The 23,661-nt window shown below is 41.6% G+C and overlaps 1 protein-coding gene across 1 annotated transcript in view; it reads left to right on the plus strand.

Moving 5' to 3' along the window:
* ubr3 (ubiquitin protein ligase E3 component n-recognin 3) overlaps positions 1–23,661 on the plus strand; it is a 381,077-nt gene that overhangs the window by 345,556 nt on the left and 11,860 nt on the right. Inside the window, 5 exon segments of the mRNA XM_085986233.1 lie at positions 899–1,006; positions 6,399–6,524; positions 12,453–12,635; positions 19,980–20,189; positions 21,496–21,635. Coding sequence (XP_085842359.1) covers positions 899–1,006; positions 6,399–6,524; positions 12,453–12,635; positions 19,980–20,189; positions 21,496–21,635 — 767 coding nt within the window.

Here is a 23,661-nt window from a genome sequence, read left to right on the forward strand (position 1 = left end):
GGTGAAAGCATCTGCAGCTTGTCATACAGAGTATCTGGGGTGAGATAGAAGTCGAGGACAAAGAGGATTCAGTATTAAGAAACACTGCACGGCGTCTCTTTCAGTGTTGTCAGTCGTCACGGCCTTGACTCTGTCACTTCCCATGATAGCCAGCATGCTTTCTTCGAGCAGGGAGAGGATATGCAGGCGGGCTCTTCCTCCTCCGGTGCCAGTCTGCTGTCTTGAGTCCTTTCTTCTACTAGAAAGAAGGGAGTGAGTTGGTGAGAGTCTTGAGATGTGTTTATAGAATGTCCCGATCATGGTGGAATAGCTGGTATGCAATGTGTAAGAAATGAGTGTGGGTAAGTAAGGGTCGCAGTAGTGGTGAGTATGTGAGCATGAGGAGAAGATCGCTGCTCCAGCTCTTTGCTTTATCCTCTAGTGAGCCATTGTTTTTGTATCACGTCCTTACACTGCTGCATTTGATATTGTAGATTCCAAGCATGTTTCAACAGTTTGCTGCCTTACTGTGTTAAGTATTGGTACTGTTAGTTGAAGAGTGGCATAAGTTATAAACTGCTTGTCTTTTGCTAACTAGATTTACATAAGTTAATGCTCCTTCCCCTTTCACCCCAAGTGCAATGATTATTGAGTCCCTCGGAGTTGGATCTAATCAGTTTACTACTTGTTCAACCTTGAGCTACTGAAATGTGTAGTTTTACTTAATATTTGCACCCTTATTAATCACACCTTCATGTCCAGGCTCTCTCTCTACCAACAGCATACATCAAAAAATAATTTGCTCCTACTCATGATATTGTGCCTGTTATATTTTCCTAGAGTAATAGTTTAGTATTTAGATTTTGTATTATATTATAACTATTTCTAAGTCTCAAGTTTTTTTTTTAAACTTTCACAGATCATGTGTAATTCAGATAAATCCTGGGAAGTATTACTAAGCCACATAATTGGTGAACTGTCAAAAGGAAAGCTTTACTGTGCAAGTGACACAGATCAAGTATCAATGGTATGTACATAAAGGTAACTGTACTGTATGAGTTTACTACATTTTACATCTTCACAGGGTAAATTTTAATGAATACCCTCCACCCTATTTCCTTCCAAAATATTTACCCTTTTGTCTTGCTATTCGGGAGAATATATAATGGAGAATAAGGAAATGGCAGACCAATTAAACTCATACTTTGGTTCTGTATTCACAAAGGAGGACACAAACAACCTCCCAGGAATATCGGCAAACATAGGGACTAATGAGAGGGAGGAGCTGACAGAAATTAGTATCTCTAGGGATATGGTGTTGGGTAAGTTGAGGGGACTGAAGGCCGACAAATCCCCGGGGCCTGATAAACTACATCCTAGGGTACTTAAGGAGGTGGCCCTGGAGATAGCAGATGCTCTAAGGATCATCTTCCGGAACTCCATTGACTCGGGAACAGTACCCGTGGATTGGAGGGTAGCTAATGTTACCCCAATATTTAAAAAGGGGGGTAGAGAGAAAGCAGGGAATTATAGACCAGTAAGCCTTACATCGGTTGTGGGCAAAATGCTAGAGTCCATTATTAAGGATAAAATAGCGGAGCACTTGACAAATGGGGAAAGGATCGGACAGAGTCAACATGGATTTACAAAGGGTAAATCGTGTTTGACTAATCTGCTGGAATTTTTTGAGGAAGTAACTGGTAAAATAGATGGGGGAGAGCCAGTGGATGTGGTGTACCTTGACTTCCAGAAAGCCTTCGATAAGGTTCCACACAAAAGATTGTCATGCAAAATTAAGGCTCATGGGATTGGGGGCAAAGTATTAACGTGGATAGAGAACTGGCTGGCGGATAGAAAACAGAGAGTTGGAATAAACGGCTCGTTTTCGGAGTGGCAGGCAGTGACCAGCGGGGTGCCGCAAGGATCTGTCCTGGGACCCCAGCTGTTCACAATATATATAAATGATCTGGATCAGGGAATTGGATGCAATATTTCCAAATTCGCTGACGACACTAAACTAGGAGGAGGGGTGGGCTCTGATGAGGATGTCAGGAGGCTACAGTGCGATTTGGACAGGTTGGGGGAATGGGCGGATACGTGGCAGATGCACTATAATGTGGATAAATGCGAGGTTATCCACTTTGGGGGTAAAAACAGGAGGGTAGATTATTATCTAAATGGCAATAGATTGGGAGATGGGGAAGTGCAGAGGGACCTGGGTGTTCTTGTGCACCAGTCACTGAAGGAGAGCATGCAGGTGCAACAGGCGATTAAGAAGGCAAATGGTATGTTGGCCTTCATATCAAGGGGGTTCGAGTATAGGAATAGGGATACCTTACTACAGCTGTACAAGGTGCTGGTGAGACCGCATCTGGAGTATTGTGTACAGTTTTGGTCGCCCCATCTGCGGAAGGATGTTCTTGCCATGGAAAGAGTGCAGTGGCGATTCACCAGGCTGATACCTGGAATGGCGGGAATGACCTACGAGGAGAGATTGAATAGTTTGGGCTTGTACTCACTGGAGTTTAGAAGATTGAGAGGGGATCTCATCGAAACATATAAAATTATGGCAGGCCTGGACAGGCTGAATTCAGAGAGAATGTTTCCAATGGCAGGGGAGCACAGAACCAGGGGCCACAGTCTAAAAATAGCGGGCAAATCATTTAAAACAGAGATGAGGAAGAATTTCTTCACTCAAAGAGTGGTGAGCCTGTGGAATTCCCTGCCACAGAGGGCTGTGAAGGCTAATTCAATAAATATTTTCAAGAGAGAATTGGATATATTTCTGAAGGCTAAGGGGATTAAGGGTTACGGAGAAAAGGCGGGGACGGGGTACTGAACTGGTAAGATCAGCTAAGATCTCAGATGAAGATCAGCCATGATCTCATTGAATGGCGGAGCAGGCTCGAAGGGCCGAATGGCCTACTCCTGTTCCTATCTCTATGTTTCTATGTTTCTATTACATCATTTATCTTTCTTTAAACGAAACAGCAGACTGACCTTGATCACTAAATCTGGAGAGAATAAGCTTTAGGTCACCATATTGAAGCTGCTTAGTGCAGTTCTGATCACGGGGACAAGGAAAAACATTCAAACCTTGGAAGTGGTACAGAGACGATCCACAAGACTGATCTCTACTGTTAGAGAGCTTGGTTATGAGGAAGGGTTAGAATAACTCCTATTACACAGCCTAGGTAGGAGGAGAAGGAGGCAGGATGCTATGGAGATTTTTTAATGGAATAGAAATGGTTAATTCAAGGCATTATTTGATAAACTGGCGGTGTAGCACTAAGGGACATAGGAACAATCGGTAAATGCCAAGTTTAGGACAGGTGTCAGGAAATCCTACTTATAAAGAATGATCATAACCTGGATAGTCTTCCAACTAGGATAATAGATGCAAAACTCTGCAGTCAATCAAAAGGCAGCTGAATGCTGCGATGGAGGATTGCATGGAGGATATATTTCTGTGGAAGGATGAGCTAAATGAATCAAACGATTTCCACAGCTGTGCGTATTTTTGTGATGACAGTCAGCATGGATTTGTTAAAGGAAGGCTGTGTCTGACTAACTTGATTTGACTAATTTTTTGAGGAGGTAACAGGGAGGGTCGATGAGGGTAGCGCGTTTGATGTAGTCTATGTGGATTTTAGCAAGGCTTTTGACAATGTCCCACATGACAGACTGGACAAAAGTAAAAACCCATGGGATCCAAGGGAAAGTGGCAAGTTGGATGCAAAATTGACTGTCAGGAAGCAAAGGGTAATGGTCAACGGGTGTTTTTGTGACTGGAAGGTTTCCAGTGGTGTTCCGCAGGGCTCAGTGCTAGGTCCCTTGCTTTTTGTGGTATATATCGATGATTTAGACTTCAAGGTAGGGGGCATGATTAAGAAGTTTGCCGATGATATAAAAATTGGCTGTGTGGTTGACAGTGAGGAAGAAAGCTGTAGACTGCAGGAAGATATCAATGGACTGGTCAGCAGAAAAGTGGCAAATGGAATTCAATCTGGAGAAGTGAGGTAATGCATTCGGGGAGGGCTAACAAGGCAAGGGAATACACAATAAATGGTAGGTTACTGAGAAGTGTAGAGGAACAGGGGTAACTTGGAGTACAAAACCAAAAATATAATAATGAATAGTCAGCATGGATTTCAAAAGGGAAAGTCTTGCTTGACCAACCTTATTGATTTTTTTTGAAGAGGTAACAGACGCATTTCAAAAGGCCTTTGATAAGGTACCCCATAATAGACTGATGAACAAGGTCAGAGAATGTGGAGTTGGGGGACAAGTAGCGGAATGGATTGCTGGCTGGCTTCAGGACAGAAAGCAGAGAGTAGGAGTAAAGGGTAGCTATTAAGTGGCAGAAGGTGGGTAGTGGTGTTGCACAAGGATCAATGTTGGGACCACTGTTGTTCACAATTAACATTAACGATTTAGACTTTGGAATCAAAAACACAATTTCTAAGTTTGTAGATGACACCAAATTGGGGGAGATCGTCAATACTGAGGAGGACCGCAACAAATTACAGCAGGACATTAATAAACTTGCAGAATGGGCATATAATTGGCAGATGAAGTTCAATATGGATAAATGTGAGGTATTACATTTTGGTAGGAATAATAGGGAGGTCATCACTTGGAGGGTGCGAGTCTAGGTGGGGTAGAGGAACAAAGGGATCTCAGAGTACAAATACACAAATCACTAAAAGTTGCGCCACAGGTTAGCAAGGCCATGAAAAAGCAAACCAAGCACTAGTGTTTATTTCTAGAGGGATAGAATTGAAAAGTAGGGAAGTTATGCTAAACCTGCATCGAACCTTGGTTAGACCACACTTAGAGTACTGCGTACAGTTCTGGTCGCCATATTATAAAAAAGATATAGAGGCACTAGAGAGGTAGCAGAGAAGATTTTTACAAGGATGATACCAGAAATGCGAGGGTATATATATCAGGAAAGGATGAACAGGCTGGGTCTCTTTTCCCTTGAAAAAAGAAGGCTAAGGGGTGACCTAATAGAGATCTTTAAAATTATGAAAGGTTTTGATAGAGTGGATACAGAGAGAATGTTTCTACTTGTGGGGAAGAGCATAACTAGAGGCCATCAGTATAAGATAGCCACCAAGGAATCCAGTAGGGAATTCAGAAGAAACTTCTTTACCCAAAGAGTAGTGAGAATGTGGAACTCGCCACCACAGGGAGTGGTTGAAGCGAATAATATAGATGCATTTAAAGGGAGGCTAGACAGCATATGAGGGAAAAGGGAATAAAGGGTTATGCTGATAGATTTAGATGAGGAAAGACGGGAGGAGGCTCGTGTGGAGCATAAACACTGGTATGGACTGTTTGGGCTGAATGGCCTGTTTCTGGGCCATATATCCTATGCATGTCCACAGATCCCTGAAGGTAGCAGGACCGGTAGGATATGGTGGTTAAGAAGGCATACGGGATACTTTCCTTTAATAGCCAAGGCATGGAATATATGAGCAGGGAGGTTATTCTTGAACTGTATAAAACACTAGTTAGGCCACAGCTAGAGTACTGTGTACAGTTCTAGTCCCCACATTACAGGAAAGATGTGATTGCACAAGAGAGGGTATAGAGGAGATTTGCGAGAATGTTGCCAGGACTGGAGTATTTTAGCTATGAGGAAAGATTGGATAGGCTGGGGTTGTTTTCTTTGGAACAGAGGAGGCTGAGGGGAGACTTAATTGAGGTGTATAAAATTATGAGGGGCCTAGATAGAGTGGATAGGAAAGACCTGTTTCCCTTAGCAGAGAGTTCAATAACCAGGGGGCATAGATTTACAATAATTGGTAGAAGGATTAGAGGGGAGTTGAGAACTTTTTCACCCAGAGGGTGGAGGGGGTCTGGAACTCACTGCCTGAAAAAGTGGTAGAGGCAGAAACCCTCATCACATTTAAAAAGTACTTGGATATGCACTTGAAGTGTCGTAACCTACAGGGCTATGGACCAAGAGCTGGAAAGTGGGATTAGGCTGAATAGCTCTTTTTTTTGGCCGCCACAGACAGAGTGGGCCGAATGGCCCGCTTCTGTACCATAAATTTCTATTTACTCTATGAATATAATCAGTTGAATATTTTTTGAGTATGTTCATGTTTATTTTATTGGTAATGGTTGACCATTTTAATATATTAGCACGTGCTGTAAGTTGGGAACTGAAGAAACAGAGTCAAACTTTAAAAATATCAAACAATATGGAGTTCACTATTTTTAGTTTAATACTTTGTCTTATGTTTTGTGCATGATAGATACTCTAACATTTGCATAATTGAAATATAAAAATATGCAATGTTAATTTTTAAAATATCTTTAGCATCATACAGTTCTGTCATTTATTTAAAAATGACCTAATAATTGCTTTTTTTCTTCAAGAGTTTGTGTTTTATTTTTATTTTCAGCTTAGCACCAGTGTCTGGTCTCCTCAGTCCATAGAATACAGTATCCAGCAGTTCTGTCTGCCTTTCCTCAGGACCACCAGCCTTCTTCAACACCACCTGTTTGGTGATGATCTTCCCAGTTGTCAGGTATTTCAACCACACAAACTCCCAGTCAGCATGTGATATGATGTGCTAGCTCATTAACTAATCTTAATTTTTTTAAATAAACATATGTATTGTGTTATATATAATCTGCCAATAAGGTCCTTGAAAAATAAGAACTTATTGGTTGTTTTCCATATTCATTTATTTTCCATTTAAGTTTACATTTCTGCCAAGGAATAAATGTGATAGAAGCTTAATTGTGAGCTTCCTGATGGCTCTATCGTTAAAGGTAACATTTAACCAACCCACGCAGACTAGAAGGTCGTTGGTTCAATTCCCATTCTTGCTAAGTTAGCTAGGCCTAGAATATCCTTTGTGGGCACAACCCAGAACTTAAACCCACAAATGCGCCTATTCTGCCAATGTCAAGTTACGCTCAAATTTCCTGCAAATCTCATTAGAACACGCCTAAGCGTAAAATGTGTGGGAATCAGCGTAAACAATCGCGGCCCAAGGAAAACACCAAACTCGCACCATATATTGCTTTTAAATGTGAAAATTGAAGTTTTAACTCATTCAACCATCATTCATGTACATTAGGCACAGCATGTTTAAGAACCTGCAATTGGGAAAGCTTTTTAATTTTTAATGTGATTTATAGTTGTACCATAAAAATACATTCAAAGAAACAGAAAATACTGTAAGGATAACTTTAAAAAAAGTGCTCAAATTTCAATTAAAAAAAACAGAAAAATAACTCTTTCCAGCTGGGCCTGAAAATCTGGTTATAATTTGAAGAGAGCCTCTGAGCAAGCACAATTGCTGGAAACGTGCGTATAAGGCTCTGTAACTTGGGAGTGGGGCCATTATTATGGTCGGAGATGCGTTTGAGCGTAGAGGTCGACAGTCTTATCGTAAAAGCTCGAGGAGATTTGGGCGTATTATACTTGCACATGCAGCTCACTTATGCCCAAAATTTCGCAAACTTTCAGCAACGTATTTGATTTGTGCCCAGGTTGCGTGTGGCTCTGGGCACAAATACACAGGAAATTCCAGGCCCTGGTCTCAGCCAGGGTGGCAGTGTAAGTTCTGACGAAAGGTCATCGGCCTGAAACGTTAACTGTTTCTCTCTCCACAGATGCTACCTGACCTGCTGAGTATTTCCAGCATTTTCTGTTTTTATTTCAGATTTCCAGCATCCGCAGTATTTAGCTTTTGTATTGCCAGTATAAGTGCTAGCTTCCCTCCATGTTACTGGACGGGAAAATTAAGCAGGGTTCCTGTTCCTGACTGCTATCCAGTGAGTCCTGCTGGAAAGCACAAATGTGTAGATACTGTGAGAGAATATGAACTAGTTCAGCTGTGGTGTCCTCTCACACCTCAGACATGAAAATGGCTACTTGGGCAAGGTACTGGAGGAGGTTCAGCACCTGTGAAACCATACCCAGCAGGAGTCTAAGCTTTCAGGCAGAAAATTGAAAATAAAAACCTACTTGTTGAGCTATTTCTGAAATCAATGTGCAAGTATCAAAATGAGTGTATGAAGTGCACATAAAAAGTAATAGGAGGTTCTTTTACAATATATATTACATATATTTTGAGGTTTCCTACCCTGTGACTGCAGAACGCCATTTCTGATGGGCTGAAACTGAATTATTTCAATTTTGAGGCCAAATAATGTAGGAACTTTAAGTTCTTACAAATTGTAAACTGGCTTTGCTGAAACTATTTCCTTGTGTTGGTACATAATATGAAAAAAAAGTGAGACTATTGTTGCTGGTAGTTATTTTTGAGAGAATTAAATTAGTTCAACTTTTAAAACTTGCCTCTAGTTTTGCGAAACTGTGGCTTGAAAGATTGACAGGTTTAAGACTAGGGATGCTAGAGTTCTGCATTTTTTTTCAGTGGAGCAAAGAAAGTTGCCAATTCTCAAAAAAAAACACTCTGGAGGGCTAATGTACATCAAAAATGTGTTAATACTGCATATTTTCAAGCTAATGTTTTCACTGTCTTTCCAAAAATGGGTGCATAAACTGACATGTGTTTCCAGTTTGCGCAGTATGTTAGCTGCTTACAATAAAGTATAACACGTTCTCCAGTGGAATTGTTCTTGGAGATAAATAAGCAAAGTATGTTACTCTTTCCCTGTAACTGTATATGTGCTCAATTCCCACTTGTAATTTTTGTTTGCTTTTTCTGTATTTCTGAATATTTTCCATTCTTCTGTTCTCCTCTTTTGTGTTTTTTTCCTCTTTCATTCTGCCTGAATTCCGCGCTCACTTTTTTCCCTCACTCTCTTCCTTAGTGCAACCTCTCTATGTCCACTCATGTTTCTTTCTTTCACTCACTTTATCTTTATTTCTCTCTCTCTTTCTCTTTGCCTCTCTCTTACTGTGTCTCCTTTTCTGTAGGTCTTTTTTTCTTCCAATGTTTACTTTCCATGACCTTCAGAGTTGGGTGGAAACAGGGAAGCTGGCTGTAGTCAGGGTTGAATCGGGTAGAGATAGCTGCTGCCACTCGGGTCAGGCAAGGTGAGTGGAGCTGGAGTACTGAAGTCAGGCATGGGAGAGAGCAGAACTGGAGTACTTGAGACGTACCTGGGAGTAGGAAAAAACAAGGTCTGAAGTACTTAGGCGAACCTCGGTGGAAGGGAGCAGAACTGCATAGGAAGCACTCTGAATGGCCCTGATAGACATAGAGCAGACCTAGAGTATGGTGGGTGAGCAAAGGCTAGACAGAGTGGCTAAAATACCTTAAGGGCAGATTAATGAAAGGGAAACGGAGGGACGGAAATTATAATGGCTGAAGAAGCTTTGACCTTTTTTCTCAGTGATCCAATTGATCTGTGGTGTCATATAGCGAGCATGGACAACGTTGGGATCTGATTAGTGCGTTCACAACTGTTTTCACGGAGCCAGAGATTAACCGGGAAATTTAAAAACTAGCACCAGTTCAGATTTTTTGCCTCAATCAGAATCCAATATTACTTTCTATTTAGCAGAATAGACGTTCTAAATGGAAAGTATTTCAGGATCTGCTAATATAAATTAGAGAATTATAAATTGTTAATCTTAGCTCTATTTTGCTATATTGCAATTACACTCCTGTTGTTGAATAGGTACATTGCTATGTTAGCGAGAAAAAAATGATTGTACGAACAGGAAATCTATAAAGCATGGTTAGGGCAAGTTGTAATGTCATTCTGCTATTGTTCAGTTTGAATCTCATTTACGAGCCACTGTAAAGCATTGGTATACATCTGGGAGCAGTAAGGGATGAATTGTTGGATTCCATACCCTCATAAAATCTAAAGCAAGAACCACTTCATTAGTCCATGTTGCAGTGTGCCTTTTGGAAAATTAGCTGAAATAATCTGCTTGATGCATTAGTAGATTTGTTGTAAATCCTATGGATTCCCGGTAACAATAATTGCATTGAATTATTACCAAGCTCAACAGCATTTTGGCCATAACTGTTTCCAACTGTGTGTCTGTTTGTAAATCTCAAGTTCCCATATCTGAAATTTTTACACTTGCCAAATTTGAAAATTCAGATCCAGGGTTTTATTGTTAGGAAACTATACAATATCACCTGTGAACTGGAACAAGATTAATAAGTATGTAGGCACTTAGCCTCCCATTTAAACAGAGTTCTCTGTCAGTTAACCTGTGATGAAATTGAGAATAAAGGCTACCTGATGGTAGTTAATTGAATTCAGATGATATTCTTAGCCAAAAGCTGAAAACCCATGGTTTATAGCAAACATCTGCACAATTGAGATTAAAGTACTGCCACGAAAAAGTGCTTGACGAGAGGGGTGTTCAGTAGTTTGGCTTGGTTTTATTTAGTGTAGCAGCTCTCAGTGCAAGTACCAACTGTTCATATACTACAAACTTGAGTAGTTATTTATAGTTGATGACCAAGAAATTCTGTCATAAGTGAATATTCAGTGATTTACATACATTAAACCTATTTCTACCTCATAGTCATCTAAAGGATAAATTCTAAAAATAAGTGCTTACTCTTTAATGCTTATCTACTTCTTTCCCTTTTGAGTGATCTTCAAAAATATTTTCTTATTTTATACTACCATTACTTTTCTAGTTATTATATTAAAATAATTTGACAAAGTATGTATAATTTGTAATAACAACAGAAAATGCTGGAAAAACTCAGCAGGCCAGGCAACATCCATGGAGAGAAATTAGAGTGACGTTTCAGGTCGAAACCCTTTTTCAAAACTGGAAAGGAAATAAAATAGATCGAAGGCAGGGCTGCGAAAGAACAAAAGAAGTAAGAGACATTAAGAGGTATTCAAAACCAGACGAGATGGTAATAGGACAAGTGGAGACAAAAGACGGCTGAGATTAGGTGTGAAGTGTACTGGCAGGATGAGAGACAGCTGCCATGTGGGAGAGAGAAAAAAAAGGAAAGGAGGGGGTGGGGGAAGGGAAGACCCAAAACAAAGAGGTGGAAAAAAATATAGGTAAAAATGTAATAGGGGCCGAGGTTATGATCGGAAATTGTTGAACTCGATATTGAGTCCGGAAGGCTGCAAAGTGCCTAATCAGAAGATGAGGTGCTGTTCCTCGAGTTTACGTTGAGCTTCCGTGGAACAATGCAAGAGGCCAAGGACGGTGAGGTCCGAGTGGGAATGGAGCGGTGAATTAAAATGACAGGCGACCGGAAGCTCAGGGTCACCCTTACGGACTGAACGGAGGTGTTCCACAAAGCGGTCACCCAATCTGCGTTTGGTCTCCCCAATGTAGAGGAGACCACATCGTGAGCAGCGAATACAGTATACTAGATTGCAAGAAGTACAAGTAAATCGCTGTTTCACCTGGAAGGGGTGTTTGGGGCCCTGGACAGTGGGAAGGGGGGAGGTATAGGGGCAGGTGTTACATCTCCTGCGCTTGCACGGGAAGGTGCCAGGCGAAGGGGAAGGGCTGTTGGGGGTGATAGAGGAGTGGACGAGGGTGTCTCGGAGGGAGTGGTCCCTACGGAATGCTGAAAGGGGAGGGGAAGTTGCATTTGGTGGTGGGATCACTTTGGAGGTGGCGGAAATGGCGGAGGATGATCCGTTGAATGTGGAGGCTGGTGGGGTGAAAGGTGAGGACAAGGGGAACCCTATCGTGGTTCCGTGAGGGAGAGGCAGGGGTGATGGCAGAAGTGCAGGAGATAAAACAGACACGGTCGAGGGCCATGTCAACCACGGTGGAGGGGAATCCTCGGTTGCGGAAAAAGGAAGACATGTCGGAAGCACTGGTGTGGAAGGTAGCATCGTCGAAGCGGAGACGGAGAAACTGGGAGAATGGAATAGAGTCCTTACAGGAGGCGGGGTGGGAGGAAGTGTAGTCCAGGTAGCTGTGGGAGTCAGTGGGCTTGTAGTGAATATTGGTCGATAACCTATCCCGAGATGGAGACGGAGAAGTCGAGGAAGGGAAGGGAAGTGTCAGAGACCATGTGAAGGTGAGGGAAGGGTGGAAATTGGAGGCAAAGTGAATGAAATTGTCTAGTTCGGGGCGAGAGCAGGAAACGGCACCGATACAGTCATCAATGTATCGGAAAAAGAGGTGAGGGAGGGGACCTGAGTAGGACTGGAACAAAGAGTGTTCCACATATCCCACGAAAAGGCAGGAATAGCTAGGACCCATGCGGATACCCATCGCAACACCTTTGTATATAATTTATATTTGTTTAAAAGTTTTTGTTAACCTTTTGTGTAATTATGGAATATGTAAAGCACATCAAAATATTTTGTGAATGATTGGAGTGTCAATTGTCCTATTTATCTACTCATTTTCCATTAGCAGTGCATCATCATCATGAAATCATGCTGCCATGAAACTGTCATGATGTTTGCACTTAATGACTGATGTCAGATTAATGTGTTTTATAGTTTATTGCCTCAGCAGTTTATTACAACAGATGGTCTGTGTAAAAATGACTTTTTTCCTCCTCATTTATAAGCGAACAGAAGAAGAATTTGGGATGCTTGCCAGCTATCTTGGGTTACTGCTGTCCTCTCTTCAGTCAAATGATGAGGTCAATAGTTCCTCCTGCCTTGAATGGCCAGTAACAGCTCTAGATATGGTATCTCAGTGGTGCTTGGAAGTAATGACTTCTGCAGAGAGTCACTCAGAACAAGTAATGGTAAGATTGACTGTTGTGCTTTTAACAGCATAACTACTTTGTAATATATTTCATAAATGTTTGCTTTCGTCTTTTGATTTTTATGCTATTTACTTGTCTCAAGTCCCAGTTGAAAATCAGCTGTTTTCCACTCGAGCTACCAGGCTGCAACCTTGTTATACTCTTATGTTGGTACATAAGTGACTCTAGGGAGTTCAATTCTGAAGGGAACACCAGCCATTATTGTAAATGATGTTGTGTTTCCCAGAGAGAATGAGAGCAGCTGGTTAAGATAATTGCTGATCTCCATTTCTGAAGACCTTTGGTCTAATGTAGCCCAGAGGAAGAAGAAGAATGGGGGAGGGTGAAGAAGTGCTCACACAGTGCTAGTGACGTGCAACTGTTGCTTGCTATTTCAGTTCTAATAGTATATTAAAATGTAGAAAGGAAACATTGTAAAGTGAAAGCTTTGTTGATTATTTGGTATATTTATATCCTAATATGTTTTGTAACAAGTATTCCTCCTCCCCAGAGTCAAAGACATCAGAAATAGTAAATTGTATTGTCTAAATTGAGTATTTAAATAAAGACCATCCCAACACCAACCCTTGCATTCATCTGCAAATGCTTGGACAGTTCTTCCCCTGTGCAGGTCTGGTTCTAAATTATTTGATCATTAATATGCATACAGTGTCAAATGAATAAATATAGCTATTTAAGGTTTTCCATTTTCAGCTGTGAGTTCAGATATCTAATTTTCCTGTAAAATATGCATTAATATGAACCTTCCAGAGAGATGCACAAAAAAGCTCCTGAAACATTGATCCTTTAGAGTCTATTAGATGAAGTTACTTCAGAGCCAAGAAGTACATTGTCTTAGCATTCACAAGACAGTAAATCACTTGAGCATTGGTCACCCCAGTTTCAAAATCAATTGATGGAGGAGCTGCAGTAGGCAGTGAATAAAATCAGTCTTGATTGAGTAGTCCAAGTGGATTAGCTTGGCTTTCACATGGTGTGATGGGGGATGTATGAAAAGACTAGCACAACTGACATTTAAGTAAATGAAAGATCTTAACAGCTGGAGCAGTAGCAGATGCAGTATCAACATGAAAAGTGATGGCTGTGGAAGAACATATATTCTTTCAAGAAAACAGTTATAAAATGCTTCAATATGTGATGAGAATTGATACACTGCTTAAATATTAGAACAGAATATGTAGCCCTTTTTAAGGAGCAAAATTCACAAATCATTAAATACAGCTGTTTCAAAGCTTTGAATTGTTCGAACAAAATTGGTGCACTGGTTCATTTTAAACACAATTTATATCACAACTAATTTGATTTTTTAATGTAAAAAAAAATTATAGGGTAGAGAAGTGAAATTTTATCCATTTTCAAGAGACCGACCAGGCCATCAATTCCTGAAATATTACCTCAACAGTCACTCTTTCTTCTCCCTTCCCAAAGGCAGCTCCTCCTCGCTCTCTGCTCCTACTTCACAGAGACACTTTGTCTCCCTGTAACCGCCTTTCCCAAGTTCACGTAATTCCTCTCCCTTTTCTCCTCAGTTGATACCAGCACTCTCCTCCCCCTGAGAGTTCAGACAGCTACTCTTCCCTTTCTCAGTTGGACTCTTTATCCCCTCCATCTTGGCCTGTCCTGACATTTTTCACTTCCTTACTCCTCCCACCCCCTGCCTCCAGTTTCTTGGGTCATATGCAAACAGCAGTGATGACCAAGCCTTGGCTTCCTAGATGACCATATCCAAGTAGAGAAAAACAAACATGAAACATTAGCATCCAAGAGGTCGAAGCACAAGCTGGAATTTTACACTCCGCATAGAGTGTGTGCCCCAACCGGGCTCTGGTTATATGGTACACTCTTCAGTACCAATGCATGTACAGGAAACTCTCAATTTACCGGCACCTAAATAACCGGAAATCTCTTGTTAACTGGCAAAATTCAGGAGTAGGTTCAGGTAAGTTTTACTTCATATTAGTGGCCGTTCCTGGATTTGTGGCTGTGTAATCGGGGTTCCTGCACTTGTTGCTAAGCAACAGGGATGTTTGGTCTGTGGCCGGGGTTCCTGCAGCTGTTGCTAAGCAACAGGGAAGCCTGGATTTGTTGCTGTGTACGGAGCTCTTGTACCTTTTAACTATCCCTCTCTGTAATCCGGACTTTTTGATAAACCGGCACCCTGTCGGTGCCGGATAAAAGAGTTTCCTGTAATATATTGGCTGCACTAAAATAACCTTAAGTGCCTGCATAGTTGGGGCACCACCTGTCAAATGCTTTAATACTGTGCAAAATACAATAGTCTATTTTTGTTGATGTTTATTGCATAAACTATTTGTAACCTAAATATTACATTGTGGCTTGCCAATATTACCTCAGTTTCAATGTACCCATAAGGTATGTACTGTGCCCCACATTATTCAGAACAAGATAGGTGAGTACAGCAAGCCTAAAAAAATTAACCACACCTAATTGGGCATCACTGAACTTAAATCAGCATCACACTGTACCAAAGACTCAACAACTTTAGTTGATTCCAGGGACTCACTGATATGGACACCATAAAAGGGAACTCAAAAGTCTTTTATAAAAATAAATAGTAAAAAGGTAGTCAGAGGAAGGATGAACTGATTATGGACCAAAAAGGAGATCATCTTGTAGAGGCAGAGAGCATGGCTGAGGTACTAAATAAGTACTTTGCATCTGTCTTCACAAAAGAAGAGGATGCTGCCAATGTCACAGTAGAGGAGGAGGTAGTAGAGATATTGGATAAAGAAAGTATTTAAAAGGTTGGCAGTACTCAAAGTAGAGAAGTCACCTGGTCCAGGTGGGATGCATCCTCAGTTGCTGAAGAGAGGGTGGAAATTGCTGAGGCTCTGGCCGCAATATTCTAAGCCTCACTAGATATGGGAGTGGTGCCAGAGGACTGGAGGATTGCAAATGTTACACCTCTGTTCAAAAATACGGGAGAGGGATAGACTGGGAAAGTACAGGCCAGTCAGCCTATAGTCGGTGGAGGAGAAACTTTTAGAGATAATAATCCGGGGCAAAATTGATTGGCACTTGGAAAAGTATCAGTTAATAAATGAAAAACAGCATGGATTTGTTAAAGGCAAATGGTGCTTGACTAACTTGAGTGAGTTATTTGTTGAAGTAACGGAGAGGCTAGTGTGGTTGATGTGTATATGGACTTTCAAAAGGTGTTTGATAAAGTACCACATAATAGACTTGTGAGCAAAATTGAAGGGACAATGGCAGTGTGGATACAAAATTGGTTAAGGGACAGAAAGCAGAGAGTAGTGATGAACAGGAGACCTGGTTCCCAGCAGGCCCTGCCGATTTTAACAGCATGGCCTAATTTGAATGTCTGCGGGTGGGTAGGCCTCAGTTGCAAGGAAATAGGCGGGGTGGGGGGGGGTTAGGTTCGGTGATCAGGAGGGGGGAGAGAATATCGGGGGGAGGGGTTCGGCGATCAGGAAGGGGGAGAGAATATCGGCGGGCAATCGGGGTGGGGGGGAAAGAGGATTGGCGGGGGTCAGCAATCAGGAGGGGGGGAAGAAAGGATCGGGAGGGGGGAGAGTAGATTGGGGGGATCGGCTGGGGATGGGGGGTGGTCGGGGGTGTGGGGTGGGAGATTGTGCATCATGGGGGGTGGGGCAAGGCGAGTCGGAGGATCGGCGGGGGGGCCGGAGGACCGTGGCTGGCCACCGGAGGATTTTGACCGGCCCTCCTCCTCATCGTTTGCGATGGGGCGAAGGGTAACTCCTGGGAATGCGATCGGAGGCCTCGTCGGGGGGTCTCCAATCACTGGGTGGGTATGGTGGGGACCCTGGATCCAGGAGTTAGGTATAAATCCACTTACCTCCTGGATGCAGCAGTCCTCGCCTCGGTTTAACTGCTGGGTTTCACGAATTGTGTGAAACCTGTCCCCAGACAGTTAAATTCAAAATGGAGAGGAAAATCAAAGCTTCCAGCCTCATTACAATATTTAAATTACGGTAACGGGTTGGTTGCCTGCCCTGTCCCCTCCCTCCCCCAGTCCCCGGGGAAACCGGAAGTGGACGGGTTGGAGGCGGGATCAGGTCGGGAATCACATTTTTAACAATTTAACTACCCCAATGCTCCAAACCCACCCTTTTTTATGGGAAAATTCCAGCAATAGAGTACAAAAGCAAGGAAGTTATGCTAAACCTTTATAAACACTGGTTAGGCTCCAGCTGGAGTATTGTGTCCAATTCTGGACACCACACTTTATGAAGAATGTCAAGGCCTTGGAGAGGATGCAGAAGAGATTTTACTTGAATGGTACCAGGGATGAGGGACTTCAGTTACATGGAGAGACTGGGGTTGTTCTCCTTAGAGCAGAGAAAGTTAAGAGGAGATTTGATAGAGGTGTTCAAAATCATGAAGGATTTTGATAGAGTAAATAAAGAGAAACTTTAAATAAAGAGAAACTTTCCAGTGGCAGAGGGTCAGTAACCAGAGGACACAGATTTAAGGTAATTGGCAAAAGAACCAGAGGCGACATGAGGGGAAAAAAGTACACAGCGATCTGAATACACTACCTGAAAGAGTGGTGGAAGCAGATTCAGTAGCAACCTTCAAAAGGAATTGGATAAATAATTGAAGGGGAAAATTTGCAGGGCTATGGTTAAAGAGTAGGGGAGTGAGACTACTTGGATAGCTCTTCCAAAGAGCTGGCACAGGCATGATAAGCCAAATGGCCTCTGTCTGTTCTGTGTCATTCTATGATTCTATGAACACTGAGGTGCCTCTGTGCTAAGAATCCAATGGCACCATCCACTTTTTCCAAAAAATGTTGGCACTGAGACATCAGCACCGATTTCTGTATTAATCAAGGACAGATTATTCTATCCTTGATTAGGTATATCAGAATATACCTGATCCCTACTAGGAGATATCCATTGGCTTAGTAATATGGGACTTGCCTCGGAGAGGGATTCCTCAGTTTACAGACTCCTGAACTGCAATGACAGTTGGCACCAGGTACTCTTCAGATTGTACCACCTCATTAATAGGTAAAACAAAGTGTAACTATTCCCATGAGGTCATTGAAAGCCCCCCTCCGCTGCGCGCCCCCCCCCCCTCCCCTCCCCATCCCATCATAGGCCAAGGAAATACTTCTAATCAAGCCTGGCTTTGAATTCCTATCCCTCCACGCCTCCCCCCCCCACACCCTCATATTGTGGAGGATAGATAACCTATCACTTTTTTTAATGAGCTCCTTTAAGGTATTCTCGGGGACCCTCTGGAAAGGAGAATTTGAGGAAGCAGCAGAGAATTTGCCATCTTCTGCTGGACAGTAAACTAAAGATTTACAGAGCACATGCATGACCAATTTGACACCCTTAGCAAGACTGTTGGTGATGGCAGAATCAACAGCAACAATCTCAGTGATATTCAGACTAGAAACTAGAGACCCAAGGTCGTTCATTTTCCGAAGTCAGTTGAAGGTCAAATTGCAGGTTGACACATGCAGCAGGAATCAGCAATCCACGGCCTGGATTGCAGTATGATTTCTGACTTTCAATGTTTTGGTCTACAGATTGCTTGGCTGCATTTAGCATTGCTCAAAAGAGAGCTTCAGTAGCTTTTATTACAACTACCCTTTGCGAGGAACGATATTTTTGGGAAACAGGTGGAGGAACTGCTGGAACTTTTAGAAAATCCAGCAGAATATGTGTCCTATGACAGGGATGAAAAGCAGGATCCCTTATAAGAGCTCTTGTTCAACTGGCGGGTTAAGCCCAAGGTACTGTGCATCATAACCTGGCGTCGCCTTGCTTTTGAATGATATCCATGCCCAGATGTTTCCATTAGACATTGGCCCAGAAATTCGGGTCGGGGGCTTCCCGCGGGTGTAAGCCCCCAACCTGCACTTACCTTGCACGCCGGCCGTTGTGCTGTGGGCCCCCGTGGAATTCCGATCCTGGGCCTGCTCCAACTGCCGGCACGCCGTGCTTGCATATCTCAGGGGCGGAGTTAGTTCGATGCTTCCTCTGGGATCACGTGGGCCATGGGGAGCCAATCGGAGCAGGGAATGCCCATTCATAAGTTTGATACTTATAAATACTACGGGCCCCAAAACATCACTAAATCTTCAAATACATTTTTTAAAAACATCACATTTTTTAAACAAACTATAAATTACATGAAATAACTATTTTAAACAATTTAAATTTTTGGGAAAAAAAATAATTTTATTTTCCAACGGGGCTAAAAATAAACTTACCTTGCTTTAAAGTATTTAAAAATAATAAACCCGTGGAAAAAATGTTTTAATTTTAATTAATTCACCACTTACCTTGTAAAAAGCAGGCCTTACGCCTGCTTTTTAAATATCTAACTTCTGGAGACTTACCCTCCCGGGAAAACCTGCAAAAAAAAACGTAAGTTCGATGCGCACGCGCAGCCTCTCCTGCGCACACGTTCAAACTCTGAACCCCTTCTTTCAGGGGAACGAAAGTGCCAGTTTCCCGCGCATGCGCAGTGCATGCAGGAAACCGGCACTTCCATTGGGCCTATGGGTGAGTACCCCGTGCGTACTCACCCGTGGAGACCCGAAGTTCTGGGCCACAGTGTGGATTTGATGTCGTAGACCTCCCATCTGGGGCCCAGGTATGACCTCCCTCAAGGGTTTGTAGCTATATGGGGAAGCTTTACTGCAGATGTACGGGCCTTAGAGACCAAATGAGATGGTTGCTCTCTACATTTCACAAGCACTATGGATTCCATGGGGTGGTCAGAACAGATTAACTGTGGAACCATATTGTGGTAGCAGCATTATCCACTAAGTTAGAAAAGCCACTGATGGAAGTTCCTACCTTTGTCCTGGATGTGATAGGAATATCTGGTGAGCCATTGATGCAAGGCCCGAGGTCTGATCCACAAGAGAATCCCCAGGGTTCACCCCTGAACAGATTTCTAAAACAGGAAAAATTGAAGATGATTATAGTTCAATAGTGAGCCTAGAGGGCTAGTTAGTTGCCATAGACCTAAAGCTTGTGTACATCCATATGGGTATTGCACTAGAATTTTGCACAGATCAATTTTAACAAATAACATTACGAGCACGAGGAACTTCCCATTGCCCTTTCCCCCGCATTGAGAGTTTTCAGAAGATGCATCTCAGTGGATTGCCTCTGATAAAGATAGTTCAGTCTACCATTTAAGCCTAATAATTTCCGTGTCTCACTTCAAGGAGATTGCAGGAGTGATGTTTCCCTCAGGCAAGCACTGCAATAAAGGTTCCTTTGATCTTGACATATTACTGGAAATAGTGTCAAAGTAAGTTTGAGACTAAAACATTTTCTTTATACTTTTCAGAATCTACTTATTCAGGATCCACAGTGGTCTTTACCATGTCTTCTTCAGCTACCTGAGAATTACAATACCATCTTTCAATACTATCATCGTAAAGCCTGTGTTCACTGTTCAAAGGTGCCTAAGGATCCAGCTCTTTGTCTAGTGTGTGGTACCTTTGTGTGCCTCAAAGGTCAATGCTGTAAACAGCAAAGCTATTGTGAATGTGTACTGGTGAGTAAATGAAATACATTTTAATGGGATAGGACAAAACAGAATTTTTGGTTTAACTAAGCGATATTTTGTGGATTTGCGTATGGGGAATCAAGTCCAAGTGTAGTCTTCTGTGAAGTGCCTGGAGGGTGGGGGTTAATTGGACCTGGCCAGATAGATGCAATTCAGTCTCCATTTAAAAGTCATTTTAATAGTCCTCCCCCTCTTTTATAAACCCATCCTTAAAGCACACCTTTTTGGTCAGCCACTCCGAATATCTTCTTTGGCTTGGCATCCACTTTTGTCTAATTATGCCTCTATGAAGTACCTTGGGATATTTTTTCTACATTAAAGGCACTATATAAATGCAAGTTGTTTTACATTTCCATTATAAATTCTTAATGCCCACATTTATAATGGAAACTGCTTATTTAAACATGTTGCACTGTAATGCCACCTCCCTGGTGCAGCACCTCCACTGGCTAGAGGGTATAGTTACATCATATGATGTTCCTCTGTGCTAGATCTGGGAGATAAATGAAATCATCCTGAATGGCTTACCGTCTGACCTTTTTCTTTGTTAAAGGTGCTACATAAATACAAGTTGTTAACCTTTGCTCACCATTATTGCAGTGACTTGGGATGCACTGCAACCTGAAATTGTGGGTATTCACAGCTCACACGATTAAAGATTTCTCCTAACATACAAGATAGTTTCCTGGCCACTGGATGTTCTTCTACTATGGGCAGAATTCAACAAACCATTCTTTAACTCTATGCTGTACTCTGTAAATTTCCAAATACAGTATTCACCATTATTTCATAGGAAATTTAGTTTTTTTTAATAGTTGGTTTGCTGTTTATAGGGGCCTATTCTCTCCCAGACATTAACTTAAACATTCTTACTGTATTGTTGGCTCTTTTAGCGATCCCCTATTCTTCAAGTGAAGATATGCAATGAACTGTACAAATAATTTTTAGATAAAAAAGAATGGTGAAACTGATTTTATGACTTACAAAATTGAAACAATATGTTATAATGTTAACTGTGCGTGATCAATTAACCACCTTCTATAACAGTATTGTCACAGATCTTGGGGCTAATTTTCACTTTGGCACAGCCAGAAAACTGGCGTTTATGGATCGGATTGAAATCAATGAAAGGAAAATCGGGCGGGCTGTATATAGGTGGCTGACCAACAACCGTCCGTTTTCTAACTGTGTCCAAAGTGAAAATTACCCCCATTGTCTTTGCTAATTTGGTTAATTTAGGAAAAAATATTTGCAGAAATTACTTCATTCTAAATCTTTTTAAAATATATATCAGCACTCCCAGAACTGTGGAGCAGGAACTGGAATATTCCTTCTGATTAATGCCTCTGTAATCATCGTCATTCGTGGGCACCGGTTTTGCTTGTGGGGATCTGTCTACCTTGATACTCATGGTGAAGAGGACAGAGATCTAAGGTAAAACATTTCAGCAGTGTTTCTTGATTTAGGAGTAGTGTTTCTGATATGCATACATGTACTACATGCAGGGTATGGTAGCATCGTGGTTATGTTACTGGACTAGTAATCCAGAGGCATGGACTAATAATTCAGAGAATGTGAGTTCAAATCGTGACAGTTTGAGAACTTCAGTTTAAAAAATCTGTCTAAGTGACCATGAACCTGTTGGGTTGTCCTAAAAATGCAAATGATTCATTAATGTTCATATATTTGCCTTGGAATGGGGTACAGCACAGATTCACCAGAATGATACTGGGGCTTAAAGGGTTAAATTATGAGGCCAGGTTGCATAAACTTGGCTGTATTCCCTTTAATTTAGATGGTTGAGGGGTGATCTCATCCAGGTGTTTAAAATAACAGAAGGATTTGATGGGTTAGGTACAGGGAACTATTCCCTCTGCTGTCAGAATCCAGAACAAGTGTGCACAATCTTAAAATTAGAGCCAGGCCATTCAGTAGTGAAATCAGGAAGCACTTATTCACACACAGGGTAGTGGAAATATGGAACTCTTTCCCCAAAATGCTGTGAATGTTGCATCAATTGAAATTTTCAATACTGAGATTGAAAGATTTTTGTTAGGTAAAGGTATCAAGGGATATAGATCAAAGGCAGGTAAAACTGAGTTGAGTTACACATCAGCCATGATCTAACTGAATGGCGGAACTCACTCAAGGGACTGAATGGCCTACTTCTGTTCCTATGTACATAACTGTTGAATAGGTTGGTCAACTTTTGCTCCACATCCGAGTACTAATTTTGCTTGAAAATGTTTTGATCGTATCTAAATTTTAGCTCTGATTTATAAAAAAAAAACTCAAGATGAACTGTGAGTCACATTGTCCATGTACAATGACCGAATGTGTTGCCCAATAGAAATTACTGACTAGCTACTGGTGTGGCCACAGTGATACTGTTTTAGCACATGTACCAATTTTAATAGAAAATGCCTTGCCTTGTGTACATTTACTTAATAAACATTTAGCATCATTCAGTAACCAAGGAAGTAAAGCACTCACAACGATCAAAAAACACTCGCACCGATCAAAAAACACTCGCACAATCTGCTTTTGATCTTACCAAAAACTGACCATCTTCCCAAAAACTGACCAACTTACTCAACAATTATGTAGTGTCCTGGTCATTATTTATCCCTCAATCAACATCACAAAAACAGATTACCTGGTCATTATCACATTGCTGTTTGTGGGAGCTTGCTGTGTGCAAATTGGCTGCTGCGTTGCCTACATACAACAGTGACTACACTTCAAAACTACTTCATTGGCTGTAAAGCGCTTTGGGATGTCCTAAGGTTGTGAAAGGCGATATATAAATGCAAGTCTGTCGTTCTTTGAAGCAAAGTGCAATCTCAGCACGGTTACTAACTGAATAGTTAACAAACATACAAAAAGGTTACGGTAAACATGCATGCGCCATGCGAATGAGTATTAAGATCATATACCCAACATCTATTACTCATTTTTTATTTCCTGATCAGAAATGCAATTAACCACATCTGGATTCCTAATTGGTGACGCCTGTCTAATGTGTCTGACAACACTGTTCTGATGGCCTGTGAGGAATCTTCATCTTTCATGTATATATCTCTGACATTCCTCATGGAAATAGTGTGGGGAAATCCAATCCATAAAATCTAGCCTTCAACTCTCTCTTGTTTTCCTGGTCTTTTGAACCCAGCTAAGAGGAAAATGTAGTGTTTCTGCCATGGTATTCCAGCAATTGCTATTACAGCCTCCTTTTATCATTTGTTTATCCATCAGTAGAAGAGAAGAAAGGGGGCACTGTGCAGACAAATGCGATTCTTTTATGAGTGAAGGAAACTTGATTAATTTTGAGAGAGATCTAATCAAGGAAATGTTGGCTTCAGAGGCGATTTCAAAATGATTAAAATCCAAAACCATAAAAAGGTTTTCTTAGGCCACAAAATCAGTAACATTCTTGATATTTTGTTTTCCATTCGAAGAA

The sequence above is a fragment of the Somniosus microcephalus genome, chromosome 4, assembly GCF_052327205.1.
Source record: "Somniosus microcephalus isolate GS21.2 chromosome 4, FLI_Smic_1.0, whole genome shotgun sequence".
Classification (NCBI taxonomy): domain Eukaryota; kingdom Metazoa; phylum Chordata; class Chondrichthyes; order Squaliformes; family Somniosidae; genus Somniosus; species Somniosus microcephalus.